At 55.1% G+C, this 14,744-nt stretch overlaps 1 protein-coding gene across 4 annotated transcripts in view; it reads right to left on the bottom strand.

The window, feature by feature from the left end:
• The window catches only part of SEZ6 (seizure related 6 homolog), a 46,156-nt gene that overhangs the window by 20,818 nt on the left and 10,594 nt on the right, over positions 1–14,744 (bottom strand). For all 4 annotated transcript variants that reach the window (XM_053892754.1, XM_053892752.1, XM_053892753.1 and 1 more), the window contains exons 2-3: positions 3,208–3,855; positions 2,611–2,744 (exon numbers count right to left, since the gene is read on the bottom strand). In XM_053892754.1, the coding sequence (XP_053748729.1) occupies positions 2,611–2,744; positions 3,208–3,855 (782 nt within the window). The remainder of the gene's footprint in view (positions 1–2,610; positions 2,745–3,207; positions 3,856–14,744) is intronic.

Genomic DNA, 14,744 nt, shown 5'->3' with positions numbered 1-14,744 from the left:
ACACAGGGCTTATATGGCGGCGGGGGGGGGGGGGGGGGGGGTGGGCGTCTAGGGTGGGGCTCGTGCCCGGGCCGTGGCATGGCCGGGGGCAGGCAAAGCCGGCGTCTTGCTCCTGGTGGAGAGTACCAGGACTGGGCCTAGCCTGGCCCAGTGGGCTTCAGTGGGGACGGTAGGCTCAGGGGGCAAGCGCAGCCAGCTCAGGCCTGCAGGAGGGCACCCAGCCTGGCATCTGCCCCTTCCCATCCCCTTTCCCACACCTGCAGCTGGCGCCTTCCACCCGGTGAGCCACAGCCGGTGCCACCTCTCATTAGGTGATGATTTTACATTAATTACCTTAATTAAGCGGCACTGAGTGCTAATGGCTCAGGGGGGTGGTGGTGGCTTCTCCTAATTACCCTCCCAGTCAGCCCAGAGCGAGGGGCACACGGCTTGGCAGAGCAGGAGCAAACAGTTACAGAAAGGAGGGGAGGGACCCACCAGTGGTGGGAGAGGGGCCCCTCCCCCCGCCACTCCGGCCCTAGCTCGGAGACCTGGACCTGACATCTCCAGGACAGGTGTAGCCGGCCCAGATCCAGAGGCTTTGGGATGTGTGGGGAGCAGGCCAGGAGCTGGGAGCAAGCAGCACCGCCCTGTTTCCTGGACTCCTCTGCCCCCTTCTCTGTGCTCCTCAGTCACCTGCCTGGTTCCCTCACCTAGGCTGAATGCCTCTCTCCACCTCCATTCTGTCTCCAGACTCAGGCCAATGTCACCACATTCCTTCCTTCCTCCATCCATCTGTCCAGTCAGTCAGTCCATGGAGACCCCATGGCGGGCCCTATACTCCAAGGTACCCCTCAAGAAGCTCACGGTCTAGTTGGGGAGCTGGCTAGCTATAAACAGGCCCACAGGACAAGGCGTTGGGAGAGAATTCACAGAGAAAGTGACACCAAGGGTGAGTCCTGGGAGGGGACAGTAGGATGACTCTTCTGGGCAGAGGGACGAGCACATCCAGTCGGGGCTTGTGAGGAAAGCGGGCTTGGCCCACCCAGTTAGCTGCATGTTGCTTAGTGCAAAGGGGCAGTGGACAATGAGGGAGGAAGTGGCTAGACATGGGTCAGAGGGACTGGCCATGATTCAGAGGCCCCTGGGGAGGTGTGGTGGGGGAGGATTGATTTCATATGGGAAACACTACTGCAGTGGAGGGCGCTGGCTGGCTCAGTTGGAAAAGCATGTGACTCTTGATCTCAGGGTCGTGAGTTCAAGCCCCACATTGGGCATAAGAGCTTACTAAAATTAAAATAAAATAAAATAAAATAAAATAAAATAAAATAAAATAAAATAAAACAAAATAAAATAATAAAACAAAATAAAGATGACTACAGGGGCGCCTAAGTGGCTCAATTTGTTAAGCGTCCAACACTTGCTTTCAACTCAGGTCATGATCTCATGGTCTGTGAGATCAAGCCCCTCATCGGGCTCTGTGGAGACATCATGGAGCCTGTTTGGGATTCTCTCTCTCCCTCTCTCTTTAACCCCACCACGCATGTACAGGTGCCCTCTCTCTCTCTCTCTCTCTCTCTCTCAAAATAAATAAACATTAAAATAAATGACTACAGTGGAGGTGGAGGACAGTGGGGGCAATCATGAGTGGGGTGACCAGTGAGGCAGCCACTGCATCATCTGGGGGAAGGATGATGGAGGCTGGACCATGTGGTGGTTGTGGGGATGGAGGGGAGAAGCAGGCAGATCTGAGTTTTGGGGAATGTTATGACAGAATGTGCACAGGGGTAGACAGGACCCAGAGATGAGGGAGAAAGAAGGGCCAGGCTGACCTGCAGCCTGGTTCCAGGTGCCATCCACCTTGCACAGTGGTGGCCCTGTTCCATGTTTCTGATGGGTTAGGGTCCATCTCTAAGGTCAGGAGTGGTGCGGTATGCAGGTTTGGGGGAGCAAGAGGGAAGAGTTGGGTTTGAGGTGCATGGGGGTGGAAGAGCCTATGGGATATCCTTGAGGACCTGAGGGCTCAGGTTTGAGGATTAAAAGAGTCTTCATCCAAGGGAGGGATGAGATGGCCCAGAAAAGGCAGGTGGCAGGAGGCTGGGACTGTGGGTCTGACTCGCCCACCAGCTGACGGTGCACCACGTCTGTCTCCCTCACCTCTGCACCCGAGTCAGCACAGGACCTGGCCAGAGGAGCTGCTCAGGGAGTATTTGCTGAAGGCATGAGTGAGTGAATGAGAGAGTCATTGACGCTGCATGGCTCTCTCGAGCCCAACCACACAGCCCTGAGTTCTTGCTACTCAGTCACATAAATTCAGAGACTCACCCAATCCCCTGCCCCTCCAAGGGTAGAGCCCCTCCTCAAGCTCTTCTGAGCTCCTGGAGAAGAGCATGGGCTCGCCTGCCCCTCCTGCAGCCCCTTTCAACCTAAGGCATTACTGGTCGGGCACAGTAGCTCTTTAGTCCCTGGTGCATAGGGCAGAAACTGGCCAAGTTTTGGGTCCAGCCCTGGCTCTAGGCCCCCCTCCAACTGATGCCCCTGAGCATCCCCACCTCCCCCGATAGCCAGCACCTTTCTGGAAAGATAATACACCAGCCCCAGATTTGTCTCCGCCAGATCCAGGCTGCTTACCTTGATTTCTACGCCGTAGCCAGGGTAGACGGAGATGTAGTAGAAACAGTCCAGGCCGACATCAATAGGTGAGCTGGGGGCCATGGGGGAGTCCAAAGAGCCCTCTGGGCCTGAGAAATTCCAGCTACAAGGGCCTGGGAGGCAGGAGGAAACAAAAGGCTAAGCCCAGCTCTGGTGAAGTTGGTTCAACCAAGGCTGATCAGTGTGTGTGTGTGTGTGTGTGTGTGTGTGTGTGGTGAAGCCCGCCTCTTGGGACGTCTATTCCCCTGTTGAAAGAAGGGACCACCTTTTCTTGAGCACCTACTATGTGCAATCTTAGCTCAGTTCTCACAAAGGCTCACTGAGGTCCGTCTTCTTACCACTATTTAACAGAGGAGGCTCAGAGAGGTTCAGCAAAATTCCTAGGGTCTGTTGTAGTTGCTTCCAATCAGGGTTTGAACCCAGGTCTATCTGGTTCCCATCCACATGCCTCCTACGTGCTGGCCCTTGGTGCCAAAGGGCAAGGCAGGATGGCACAGTGACAGAGACAGAGGAACGCGGGGGCCCCGCATTTCCCCGATCCCCATTTCTAGATCTGCAAGCCAGCGAGCAGCTGACCTGGTGGCTGGACGGTGGTGATGGTGGTGGTGATGATGGTGGCGGTGGTCTCCTCATCATCCCCTGAAGCTGTAGATGTGGCGATAGTTCCCTCCATCCCAAGTCCCGTGGTCTGGGGCCCAACCTCTGGAGCCCATGGCCTGCCCATGTCTCCAGGACCCTCCTGGGTTGGAGTCCATGCTCTGCTAGGGGGTGTAGTACTGGGCCTTTCCCCTGGGCCTGGGGTGGGCACTGGAGGCAGGGGAGCTGTGATACGAAGCACAGGAGCCTCTGACTCCAGGCTCCAGGGTCTTTCTCTGGACTGGGGCTGAGTGGGTGCCGCGGCCATGGCCGGAGTGGGGCTGGTGAAGACAGGGCGGCTGTCCTGGTTGGCCAGGCGGGGAAGGGGACTCGGGGTGAATGGTGTAGGTGGGTCCGGCTGGAAGGGCAGCACCGGCCTCAGCCCTGCCTCGCCCCCCTCTAGCCCTTCTTGTAGGAATTCCTCGAGCAGCGGGTGGTGGTTGAGCAGTTTCAGGGTAGGGGCTGTTGTGACGAAATGGACGCCTCGCTCCGGCTGCTCAGGTGTGGGGGCCACTGTCAGTTCCCCATCCGTCTCCTCGATGCCTGGGGCCTGCCCTTCCCCCGTGGTTGGGGTCTCTGAGGAGAGTCCTGAAATAATAACGAATCATCAGAGGTGCCCCCCTGCCCCACCGTGAACAGCGTCACCCCCAGTCCACACAGCAGGAGATCTATTTCTCTGTTGATGGAGAGACTTGGGGAGTGTGTTCGATGTCCAGAACCAGGAGCTACGGAGTTTGAGAGCTGGAAATGAGGGGACATCACATATCTCACGTGACAGCCTTGAGATATGTGATGTCCCCTCGTTTCCCCTCCGACACCAGAGGTGGACGCGGTTACACTATTTTCTGCCGTTCTCAGATTTGGCCTCAGACTCCTTCTCAACACAAGATGCCCGGCAACCAGCCTTGATAACTCAGACCGACAGGACAAATACGTATTTGCCATTCCTAATTGGGGCCTTCATTTTGTAGGTGAGGAAACAGGCCAAAGAAAGGAAGTGGGGGCGTCTGGGTTGAGCATCTGACTTCGGCTCAGGTCATGATCTCACGGTTCGTGAGTTCGAGCCCCGCGTCGGGCTCCGTGCTGACAGCTCGGAGCCTGGAGCCTGCTTTGGATTCTGTGTCTCCCTCTCTCTCTGCCCGCCCCCTCCCGCTCATTCTGTGTGTGTGTGTGTGTGTGTGTGTGTGTGTGTGTCTTAAAAATAATACACATTAAAAAAGAAAACAAAAAAAGAAAGGAAGTGGCTTGCTCCGGGTCACACACCAGTCAGTTGAAGACCTGAGGTAAAACCCTTAGCAAGAGTCCGATCCCCCCACCACAGTGACTTTTCCACCTGAGATTATAGGGCTGTCAAGTTCATTTTCCGTTCTCAGTGAAGCTGCTAGTCATTAGTTTCAGGAAATGCTTCATATATTTGGGGTTTTGTTTTAGATTCCCTCACGGGTACATAGCATCTTTGTTAGGGTCCCATTTGGTCCTATTTCTCTCACTTCTCAAAAAATCGTTTCTTTCGTCTTTTTTTTTTTTTTTTGGATCCTTTTAGAACAGTGATGTGAACAGAGTAGGAAGAGCCAAGAGCTAGAGTAAAGCATATGTGGCTTCAAACCCCAAATCCATTCTGCTTTGAGGCTGTTGACCTCAGGCAAATAACCTAAACTCTCTGCAACTTAGTCTACTCATCTGTAAAATGGGGTTTATTTGGGGGATTAACTGAGATGATATTACTTCTTTTCCTCATTTGATATGTGTCTCTAAATTCCCGTGATCTTTCCTATGATACTAGCCAGGACTATCTAGGGCAGGGTCTAAAGCAGGGATAGAATGCTTAGCCCCAATCCATGGCAGACATTGTTAGCCAGTTTGGAGTATTCCTTGCTGAGCCGCATGGGACTTCAGAATCCTTCTCGACACAGTTATCCAGGCAGCCACTACTAATCAATTCGAAAGGCTGCGGAAGAGGAAACTCATTTGCTCTTGCTGGTTTGAGGTACAGGTTGCTCTGCTATTGATTATTTTGACTTTTTGAACCACAGAGCTGGACAGATGATGCATATTCTGCTTGTGGGCCACTAAGCTCTCCAGATCCTTAACTGCCAGGAAAAGGTCAATGGATGCTGGCTCCAGATTCAGCTCATATAGAATTCTGCCAGTTCCGAGAAGGCCAGGAGGATATTCTGGTTCTAACAGCTCTCAAAATGGCTGCATGAGCACTTGAAGGGAAACACAGCCAGAGCGAGTTAACAGTTTGCGAGGAGAAGGTTGGTTCCTCTGAATGTCTGATGGTGGGGTTGTCATTCCACAGGCTCACACCCACCCCACGGATTGGCAGGCGTGAGGAAGTGGCAGATGGCCTACATTCTGTTCAGGAGCCCATAGCAGCTCTGATGTGTCAGACAAATGGGAGGAGGGAGGAGACGGGGTGGAAGAGGTAGGGGCAGGTCAGAGGGCTCTCCATGGTTCTGGGTCAGAGGGGCCTTGGTGCCCCGAGACCCTGAGAAAACAGGACCAACCCTTATCTCCTGAGATGCCCACTAAAGCAGCTCATCTGTGCTTTGGCATTCCGTGCCAGACATTGACGACACAATGCCCAACCTCAATGCCCAGCCAGGCCCATACCCCCAGAGCAGATGGTCGGCCAGTGCCCTGTGTCTTTCATTTGAGTCACTAACGGAGGGGCCAGGCAGTGCTTGTGACATGCCAGGACAGGGCTACTCTCTTTGCCCACCTCCCAGATGCCACACAGTCTTTGCCAGGTGAGCCGAGACTGATCTTAACATGGCACAAGGAACGGGACCCTTTCTCATCACGTAGACTGAAGACCAGTGTCCCCTTCCAGGATTGCCCGATAAGACATGTGGCCCGTGGCTCCCAGGGCAGGTACCTGTGGGATTCTTGACTGGGAGAGGGAGGACAAGGAGATCCTTTAACTCAGGAAGGGACCATAGCGGACCCAGCTCCTCCCGCTGGCTGCCAGGTGGGTACCAGGCAATGGAGCGGAGCTAATGGGCACCTCCCGTCACTGTCGATTGCACTGATTGTGTTATCTGGGGGGACTGAGCACTTGGTTAAATGGGATCGAGATAGCATATCAAACGAGCAAATTGATTCTGTAATCAGCTGCCACTTGGTCCCGGAGGGTGCTACCCACTGTCAGAGAGGGTAAGATAACATTTCTGGGAGACAAGCCATTTCTGGGGAGAGGGCATCTCCCCATATCCTGGTTGACTCTGATGGAAGCCCGAGGCCCTGTGACCTGTCCTTCCTGCCACCAGGTTCCTGGGGTTTTCTGCCTGGGCTGAGTTCAGAGGTGCAGAGACTGACAGAGGGAGAGAATGTGAGGCAGGGGATGGTGAAAGGGGGTGTCAGGACCCCAGATGCTCAGTCTCATCAGGTGCCTACTGTCTTCCAGTCACTGAGTCAGGCTGTTCCCAGATCTTGTATTATTTAATTGATACTACAACTCCGTGAGAGGGGAATTATAAAGAAGCTGAAGCCTAGAGGGGAGGGGTGAGGACCTGCCCAGTGGCACAGTGGTGGAGCTGGGATCAAGCTATGCTGATCTGGCTTCAAAGCCTTAGTCTTCCCGTGATACTAGCCTGCCTCACAGGAGAGCCGAGCTATCCAGTGGAGAAGCCTCTAGTCAGGTGAGGAAACTAAGGCTCGGAGAGATAATGGACTTGTCCAAGGTCTGGTGCAGTTTGCAGGTAGAGCTAGGGCCAGAATTTCTGGCATCCGGAGCCTGGTCTGGACCCTCAGGAAGCCTTCTGCCTGGAACTCAGGGAGCACCCACCCGGTGCCCCAAGCGCCTCTGAATCTGGGGCCCAAACCAGAAACAATAACACGGTTTCTCTGGGCGCGGCCAGAGTCCCACATACCTGGGTTCAAGGGTCAGCTCTGCCACGTGGGCCCCCTTCCCAGGAGCCCAGGCAAGTTGCCTCTCAGGGTTTTTGTGTCCTCAGGTGTAAAACGGGCACTTGGGAGGGGTTTTATGAGACTTGGTGCTCTAAACTGTAGTTTCTCAAGGGAGGCACTGAGGGAGAGGCCACACCGCAGAGGCTGGGCAGCCCCCGCCCACAACTGCCAGGGCAACATTGAGGCAGGCCTGGGGTGGGGAGGAGATGGCCCTGGACACGGGCTCTCCTCTCTGAGGGAACATGTTCCCTGTTGTGTGGCGGTGTGTGTGACCCCGAGCACGTCAGCATCGTCATCTGTTAAATGAGGATATTCCAGCATGCAAAGGGCAGCTACCTCTAGGCCTGCATGTCGTTGGTGGACAGGTCCCCCATGATCCCCACCTGTGTGCTTCCCCCCGCTGCCCCGACACAAGGATGCCCTCCCGGGGCTGCTCCTCTCTCCTCTCCTCCAGTAGGGAGGGAGGGCCGGGGGCCACTTCTTCCAAGAGGGCTGGGTCCGGGAAAGACCCGTCCCCTCCGCGCAACCCCCTCCCCCGCGCAGATGAGGCCGGAGCTTCCCGGCAGCCCCCCCCCCCCGGTGTGGCCCCGCCGTCGCCTGGGCCCTCCCCCAGCATTAGCTCTTAAGCTATGCAAATAGACATCGGAGGGAGCCCTGTTTAAAGTATTTAGACGAAATGAAAAAAGGCTTTCATCGGCACTAATGAGCCATTCAGGATGCCTCCCCGGTGGATTCTCTCCCGCTCCCGCCTCCCGGCCGGCGCAGCCCCCCCCGGTGGCCCCTCTTGGGAATGGAGGCCTCCCTCCCACCCCCGCTGGAGGCCCAGACTGGGCAGCCTAGGAAAGCGCGCCGGTCCTGCCCCCTCCTCCCCGGGGGCCCAGCTTGGTGAGGTTACAGACAAGAGCCCGGTGCTCAATGCTGCCCCCGCCCCCGCAGGCCTGGATTGGAAGGAGGGGTGGGTTGTCTAGCCTCTGGAGGAAGCCATGAAGACTGGGGACTTTTCTTCATCGCATCCAACTAGATAGGTGTTATTGTCCCTGTCTTATAGATGGGGAAACTGAGGCTCACGGAGGTCCAGGAGGCTGCCAAGGGTTCACAGTGCTGGAGGGCTGTGGAGCTGGAATCGGTCTGTGTGGAGGCAGTGGTGAAGGATTGGGGTCATTATGCAGTGGCCCCACCTGGGGGACCTGCTGCTCGGGACAACAGCCTTCAGATGCTGCCTCAGGGACAGCTGGGCTGCCCCATTTGGTGCTAGTGTTTCTGTAAATCTTTCTGCACGAGACAGCCAGAAAACCTCAGGTTCCAGTCCCAAATCTGTGCCTCACTAGCTGTGCGACCTGGGCAGGGGGCTGCCCATTAGGGTCTCTGTTTCTCCATCTGTGGAGTGGGGACATCTGGGTTTGGTGAGGGCCACCTAGAGACAGGCCTATGCTCACAGCTGCCAGCCCCGCCTCAGCCTCTGCAAGGGCAGAAGGGGCCCCCGGTCACTCTGATAGTCTCTGCAGAGGTACCAGGCATTCCCCCTTCAGGGCCACAGCTGCTGGCCTCCCAAGGACAAGGCCAAGGCCAGCACAGGGAGGGGTACCCAGAGTTCTAAGATGAGGTCAGCCTTGATCCCTAGGTTGTGGTAGCACCAGCTCTCAGCTGGTGTTGGGGGGAGCATGACAGCAGGTGGGTATAGGGGGAGCCTGGGGATACAGTGGGCAGGGAGCCCACCCCTCTGGGTTCTGGAGGTTAAGCTGGCCCAGCATAAGAATGAGAATTTAATGGGATACATTTATTATCCCATAAAAGTTAATGAGTTTATTCTGGAGGTTCCCTGGCCCCTTTCAAGTTTTAATAGGGGATTAGTAAGGGCCTGGCCCCTGTAGACCTCATTATCCCAGAGCCCAAGGGAGGGGAGAGGGGTCCTGGGAGTGAGAGTGCCTACCCTCCCCCCGCCCTCCCCAGCCAGAGCCTGGTCTCCATAGGACCACTGAGCCCAGACCTGCCCCCTGAAATGAGAGGTCCCAGCTAGAGTCTAACTGGCCCCTGAGGCCCCTGAGGCCTGGGGTCCAGTTCTAGAGCTTCTGATTCCATGTGTTACTGTAGTAATTACAGCACAGTATCCCCGCATCTGAGGTAGGTTTGTTGCTATTCGACTACTTACATTAACAGGAAAGGCAATATAAGCACCATATGACAAATGGGGCAACTGAGGCCCAGAACTAGGGTGTGCCTTCTCCAAGGTCACCCAGGAGATGCGGCAGAGCCTGAATGGACACATTCTGTCTCCTGTGGTCTGGAGCCAGGCAGCTGGGGCAGGTAACGCTATTAGTCCGTGCTCCCTGTGTGCCCACTATGCAATCAGCACCTTCATGTGTCGGTCTCATCCTCCCCTTACTCTAAGGACGTTTGGGTCGTTATCCCAGAGAGGAAGACATCCAGGTCCAGAATGGTTGAGTAACTTGTTCAAGGGCACACAGCTAATGAGTGGCAAGCCTGGGACTAGAACCCAGAACTGGACAGCTCCATAGCTCAGCTCTGTCCACTGTTTTCTTTGGCCCTTGGCTGAAGCATCTGGGGCCTCCTTGACCATCTCCCCAGCAGCCTGGCCCCACTGTCCTAGGGCAGTCGTACCTGGAGCCCTGCAGCTCAGGGTATGGGGAAGGAACTGTCCTGCAGGGGCAGTGGTTGAAGTGGGCACAGAAATACACTCAAAAGGACCATCTCTGCCAGAACAGGTGCCTTCCCCATTCTGCCCCATTTGCTCACTATGCCTTTGTCTCTTCAAACCCTCCCCGTTCTACTAGGCCCAGCTCCTATCCTTCTTCTGGGGAGCCATTTCTGCTGGCCCAGTGGATGACAATGGCTCTCTCCTCTGACCTCCTGCAGGCACTCCCGGTACTGCTTGTGTCTGTGGGCAAGGATCCAGCATGAGGCATCTCTCTTCCCATATCTCTGCCCACAAATGCTGACCCTTGGTGCTTGGCACAGTGCAGGGTGGGCTCAAGGACTCTGCCTGTTTGCACACTTGGAAGCCTCCCTTCTCCCCAAAGCACCTGGCCCTTGTCCAGCAGGGGTGGGCAGGGGAGGGCAGAGGCGGGCCGGGGTGGGTCCTACAGGGAGAAGATGGGCAGCCAGCCCTTGGCAGTTCCCCAGCACAGCCCCAACTGGCAATTGATAAAGAGTGCCTGCCGGCACAGGCCAGTGGGTCCCCCAGTTCCAGACTATCTCCTCTTTTTCTCTGCTACTGACTCCCCTTCCCCCATCACACCTTCTTACTGCCCTCTCTTGGTCAACCCCTGGCAGTCCAGGAAAATCTGGAGTACAAATATGAATGGGAGCATCTCCTCCTGGCCAGGTTCCAGGCAAGGAAGTCGCTGGATCCGAGAATCTGAGCCCATGTAGCCTTGGTGAACATCTCATCCCTCCCTCATTTTTGCAGGAGGAAACTGAGTCCAGAGGGCTTTCCCAGGTCACACAGGAAACGGGGGATAGGGCTGGTACTCAGGATGTTGGGGCTCGGAGATCACTTTGCCCAACTGCTCTGCAGAGTAAACTCTCTGGGGTCGCCTGGTGGCTCAGTCAGTTACGTGCCTGATTCTTGATTTTGGCTCAGGTCATGATCTCATGGTCATGGGACTAAGCCCTGCGTTGGGCTCTGTGCTGAACGTGGGGCCTGCTTGGGATTCTCTCTCTCTCTATCCCTCTCTCTCTCTTCCCCTCCTCTGTCCCTCTCCCCTGCTCGCTCTTTCTCTCTCTCTTAAAAAAAATAAAGGAGTAAACTCTCCAAAACTTCTGGGGCTGTCTACTGTCTGTGGGCATACCTCCAGGGACAGAGAGTTCACTACTTCCTGAGCTAGCAGGGGCAACTTTGTCTCCCTCCGTCCCGGGTTGGGGTGGTAGATAACCCTGGGCTTTGGCATCTCAGGGTTGGGATCTTCTTGCCAGATGGTGAGAGCATGGGTGGGGGTAGGTAATGGCCAACAGCCAGGAGGCTGCCCACCTGGTCCTGGTGCAGCCCCTGACAGGCTGGGTTCCCCTGCACAAATCACTTCTTGAACACAAGCCTCCATTTCCCCACCAGCAAGATGAGAAAAGTATCTGAGGGCCCTGCCAGCTCTCACCTACCAGGATCCAGTGAGCTAAAAAGGACTTTGCTTATATAAATAGGAAACGCTACTGTTGACTGAGAACTTGCCACATGCCCGGCGTCATTCTAAGTGCTTTACCAGAATCAACTCCTTCAATTCCCATGAACACTCTACAAGACACGGACTTTTAGTATTCCATTTGATAGATGGAGAAACTGGGACCCAGGGAGCACAGTTCCCCCAAGATTACTAATTTGAGTGTAACAGATTCAAACCCAGTGGTTGTCCAGCCCTGGAACAGTGCTATCTCACAGAACTTTTTGTGATGAGGGCAACATTTTGCATCTGTGTGTCCAGTATGGTAGCCGGTAGCCACATGTGGCTATGGAGCACTTGAAATGTGGCTTAGGAGACTGAGAAACTGAATTTTATTTATTTATTATTATTTTTTTAACGTTTATTTATTTTTGAGACAGAGAGAGACAGAGCATGAACGGGGGAGGGTCAGAGAGAGGGAGACACAGAATCCGAAACAGGCCCCAGGCTCTGAGCTGTCAGTGCAGAGCCCGACGCGGGGCTCGAACTCACGGACCGTGAGATCATGACCTGAGCTGAAGTCGGCCGCTTAACCGACTAAGCCACCCAGGCGCCCCGAGAAACTGAATTTCAAATTTTATGTCATGTTAATAAATTTACATGTAAATAGCCAATGTGGGGTTAGTCCTACCATGATGGAAAGTGTAGCTCATACCTGACCTTATCTCCTGCAGGATTCACCGCCTTTCAGAAGGGAAGAGCCTGGAACAGGCGTCCTGCAGAAGACTTAAGACGGCATGCGTGGCAGTATCTGCTCCTCTTGTTTGAGTCTGGGGTTGGGCGGGGAGAGAAGCCATGGGCCTTCTTTAGATTTTCCATAAAGGCTCAGGAGAATTGGCCTGTCATCACTTACCCCTTAGGGAGGATGAGTGCCACCCACTGATGATGTTGGCTTCCCAACCTTGGCTGAGCACTGGTGTTCTGAGGGGTGGGTGTTCAATGAGCAATTTGGGGAGCTCAGGCAGAGCCAATTTAGGAGGGCTTTGTGGGTGGCAGAAAGCCAGGAATGCTTGGCCTCACGTGATTTGGCTCAGGATGGGATCAGGGTGTGTGAATGTCTCATGACAATGCCTGCTGTGTTTGTTGACTTGCCAGCAACCTCACTGCTCAGTCAGGAGCACAGGAGGCAGAGAGCCTGGCCTGCCACTCCTCAAGGCTCTTGGGGCAGCCCCAGGGCAGCTTGAAGCCATGGCAGGGCGTCCATAGTTACTGGGTCAGGCATGGACCTCCTAGAGAGCTGCCTTCCACCCAGAGAAGCAGCTTTTCGTGCTTGGAATCAATATTTTCCACTTTACATATGAAGGAACTGAGGCTGAGAGGCAAAGTAAATCATCCTAGTGCATACAGGAAGGAAGTGGCAAATAAGGGGTTGGGTTTGAACTGGGTCTGCCTGTTCCACAGCCTGGGCTCAAAATTTCTACCACACTGAGTTGCTGCTTCCTGTGAGCACGTGTGTGTGCCTGTATGAGCATGTGGGTCTGTGGGTATACATGAACGTGTGCATGCAGGTCCAAACACATGCACGGGCCACAAGTCATTACCATTTGTCCTAGCTCACGGATGCCACACCCTGGAACCTGGCTTCATACAGTCCTCAAGCCCCAAAAGGCACTAACTCCCAGAAGGGATGTACTTCTCCCCAAGGTGGCTGCTATGCTCCCTCCTTTTCACTCTGCCCCTTCTTGGACTTTATCCTGGCCCTTTGCAGGGCCATGTGACCTGGACAGTCCCTCTGGCTCTGGGTATGTGGGAGGGAGGGGGACAGGGCTTTGGACTGTGGTGGGCCAGCTCTCTTCTCTTCTTCCTACTGCACTTTCCCTCCCTTGAGGCTGTGACCAGGGGCCCAGGGTAGAGGGAGCTCCCGGCTAACTGCCATGTTCTCTGCTTTCCAATTTAAAATCTAATATGGTCTCGCCACTGCAGAGCTGGGGGCTGGAGAGGTGATTAATGAGGCCTCTGCTACAGCGTCACCTGCTGCGTGCTCCACCTTCCCCTGCAGCCCTGCACTCCCTTCTCCTGTCTGTCTGCTGGTCCTGGGGACCTGGGGGCCCGAGGTCTTCCTGCCCACAGTTCCTGGGGTTGGGCAAGAGGCACAGGAACTGGGGGTGGCCTTGGAACAGGGGCAGTAGAATTGACTCCCACCCCTGGGGCAGACTGGAGGCTTGGGAGGAGCAGCAGGGGTCCCGTTGGCATCAACTCCCTCATCAGACTGGTAACTAATCAATCTGCCATACTCCACCCCGATTATGCCAACTCAAAGGAATGTGTGGCCAGGGCGTGGGGAGGGACTTAGTCCTGAGCTGGGTGCTCAGGTCAGCCCTGCCCCAGCACTAATGCTCCAGTCGCCACCTTGTCAGCGGCAGGGGTGTATTTCTCTGAAAGAAAAACCTTGGGAATGTTAGCTGGGACAAGGAAGGCCGTAAAGGCAGGAAGTACATTCTCCCTGGAGCCTGTACCAGGGCCAGCTTAGCCCAGCCCAGTGGTGAAGTTGGGGAACAGGAGTTGATCTAGGAAGGAGTAGCGATCCCCTCCATCCTCTGCGCCATCCAGCACGTACCATGGACAGTTCCTCCAAGGCTAGAAGCCAAGCAAGGCCGGGTCATAGCCTCCCAGTGCCCCAGAGCAGGTACCTTCCTGAGTCTCAGACCAGCATTTCTGGGCTGCAGCCCCCTTCCAGCCCCCATCCTGAAGTTTAAAAGCCAACACCACTGAGGTTGCTCCCAGTGCCTGCGTCTGTCTGCCTCCGAGCTGAATTAACTTCATGGTAGCCCTAAGGTTCTTGGGTCTTTAAGTCAGATGAAGGGGCTTGTTCCGTGCACCACAGTGAAAGTTCCCTCCCTGACCTTGTGACTTTTGTCCTGTGGCTGCTGTTGTCAGCTGCATCTGAGAGGAGATGGATTGGGAGAGTTGGCTAAGGATGGGGGGCGTGGCGCTGAACCCAGACCTCCGGGCTGCCCTGGTCCTTAATGCTGATGTGGGCTCTGGGCACTCTGTGCCCAGGAAGTCACAGGAGTATCTGTTCTTAGCTGTGAAGGCTAAGAGGAGCCTGGTGAGGCCTTGTCAGAACCCTGACTCCAGCATTAACGTAGCTCTCCACTGATGGGCTGTGTGACCTTGAACTTGTCTTTTTGAAAAAAAAATTTTTAACGTTTATTTATTTTTGAGACAGAGAGAGACAGAGCATGAACGGGGGAGGGGCAGAGAGAGAGGGAGACACAGAATCTGAAACGGGCTCCAGGCTCTGAGCGGTCAGCACAGAGCCCGACGCGGGGCTCGAACTCACGGACCGTGAGATCATGACCTGAGCCAAAGTCAGATGCTTAACCGACCAAGCCACCCAGGTGCCCCAAACTTGTGTTTTTTGAGTCTTTGGGTGGGTCGGATGGAGAGGCA

The sequence above is a fragment of the Panthera pardus genome, unplaced genomic scaffold (genome assembly GCF_024362965.1).
Source record: "Panthera pardus isolate Hobbes unplaced genomic scaffold, ASM2436296v1 HiC_scaffold_3, whole genome shotgun sequence".
In the NCBI taxonomy this organism is placed as follows: domain Eukaryota; kingdom Metazoa; phylum Chordata; class Mammalia; order Carnivora; family Felidae; genus Panthera; species Panthera pardus.
This window is presented reverse-complemented; position numbering and strand designations above follow the sequence as displayed.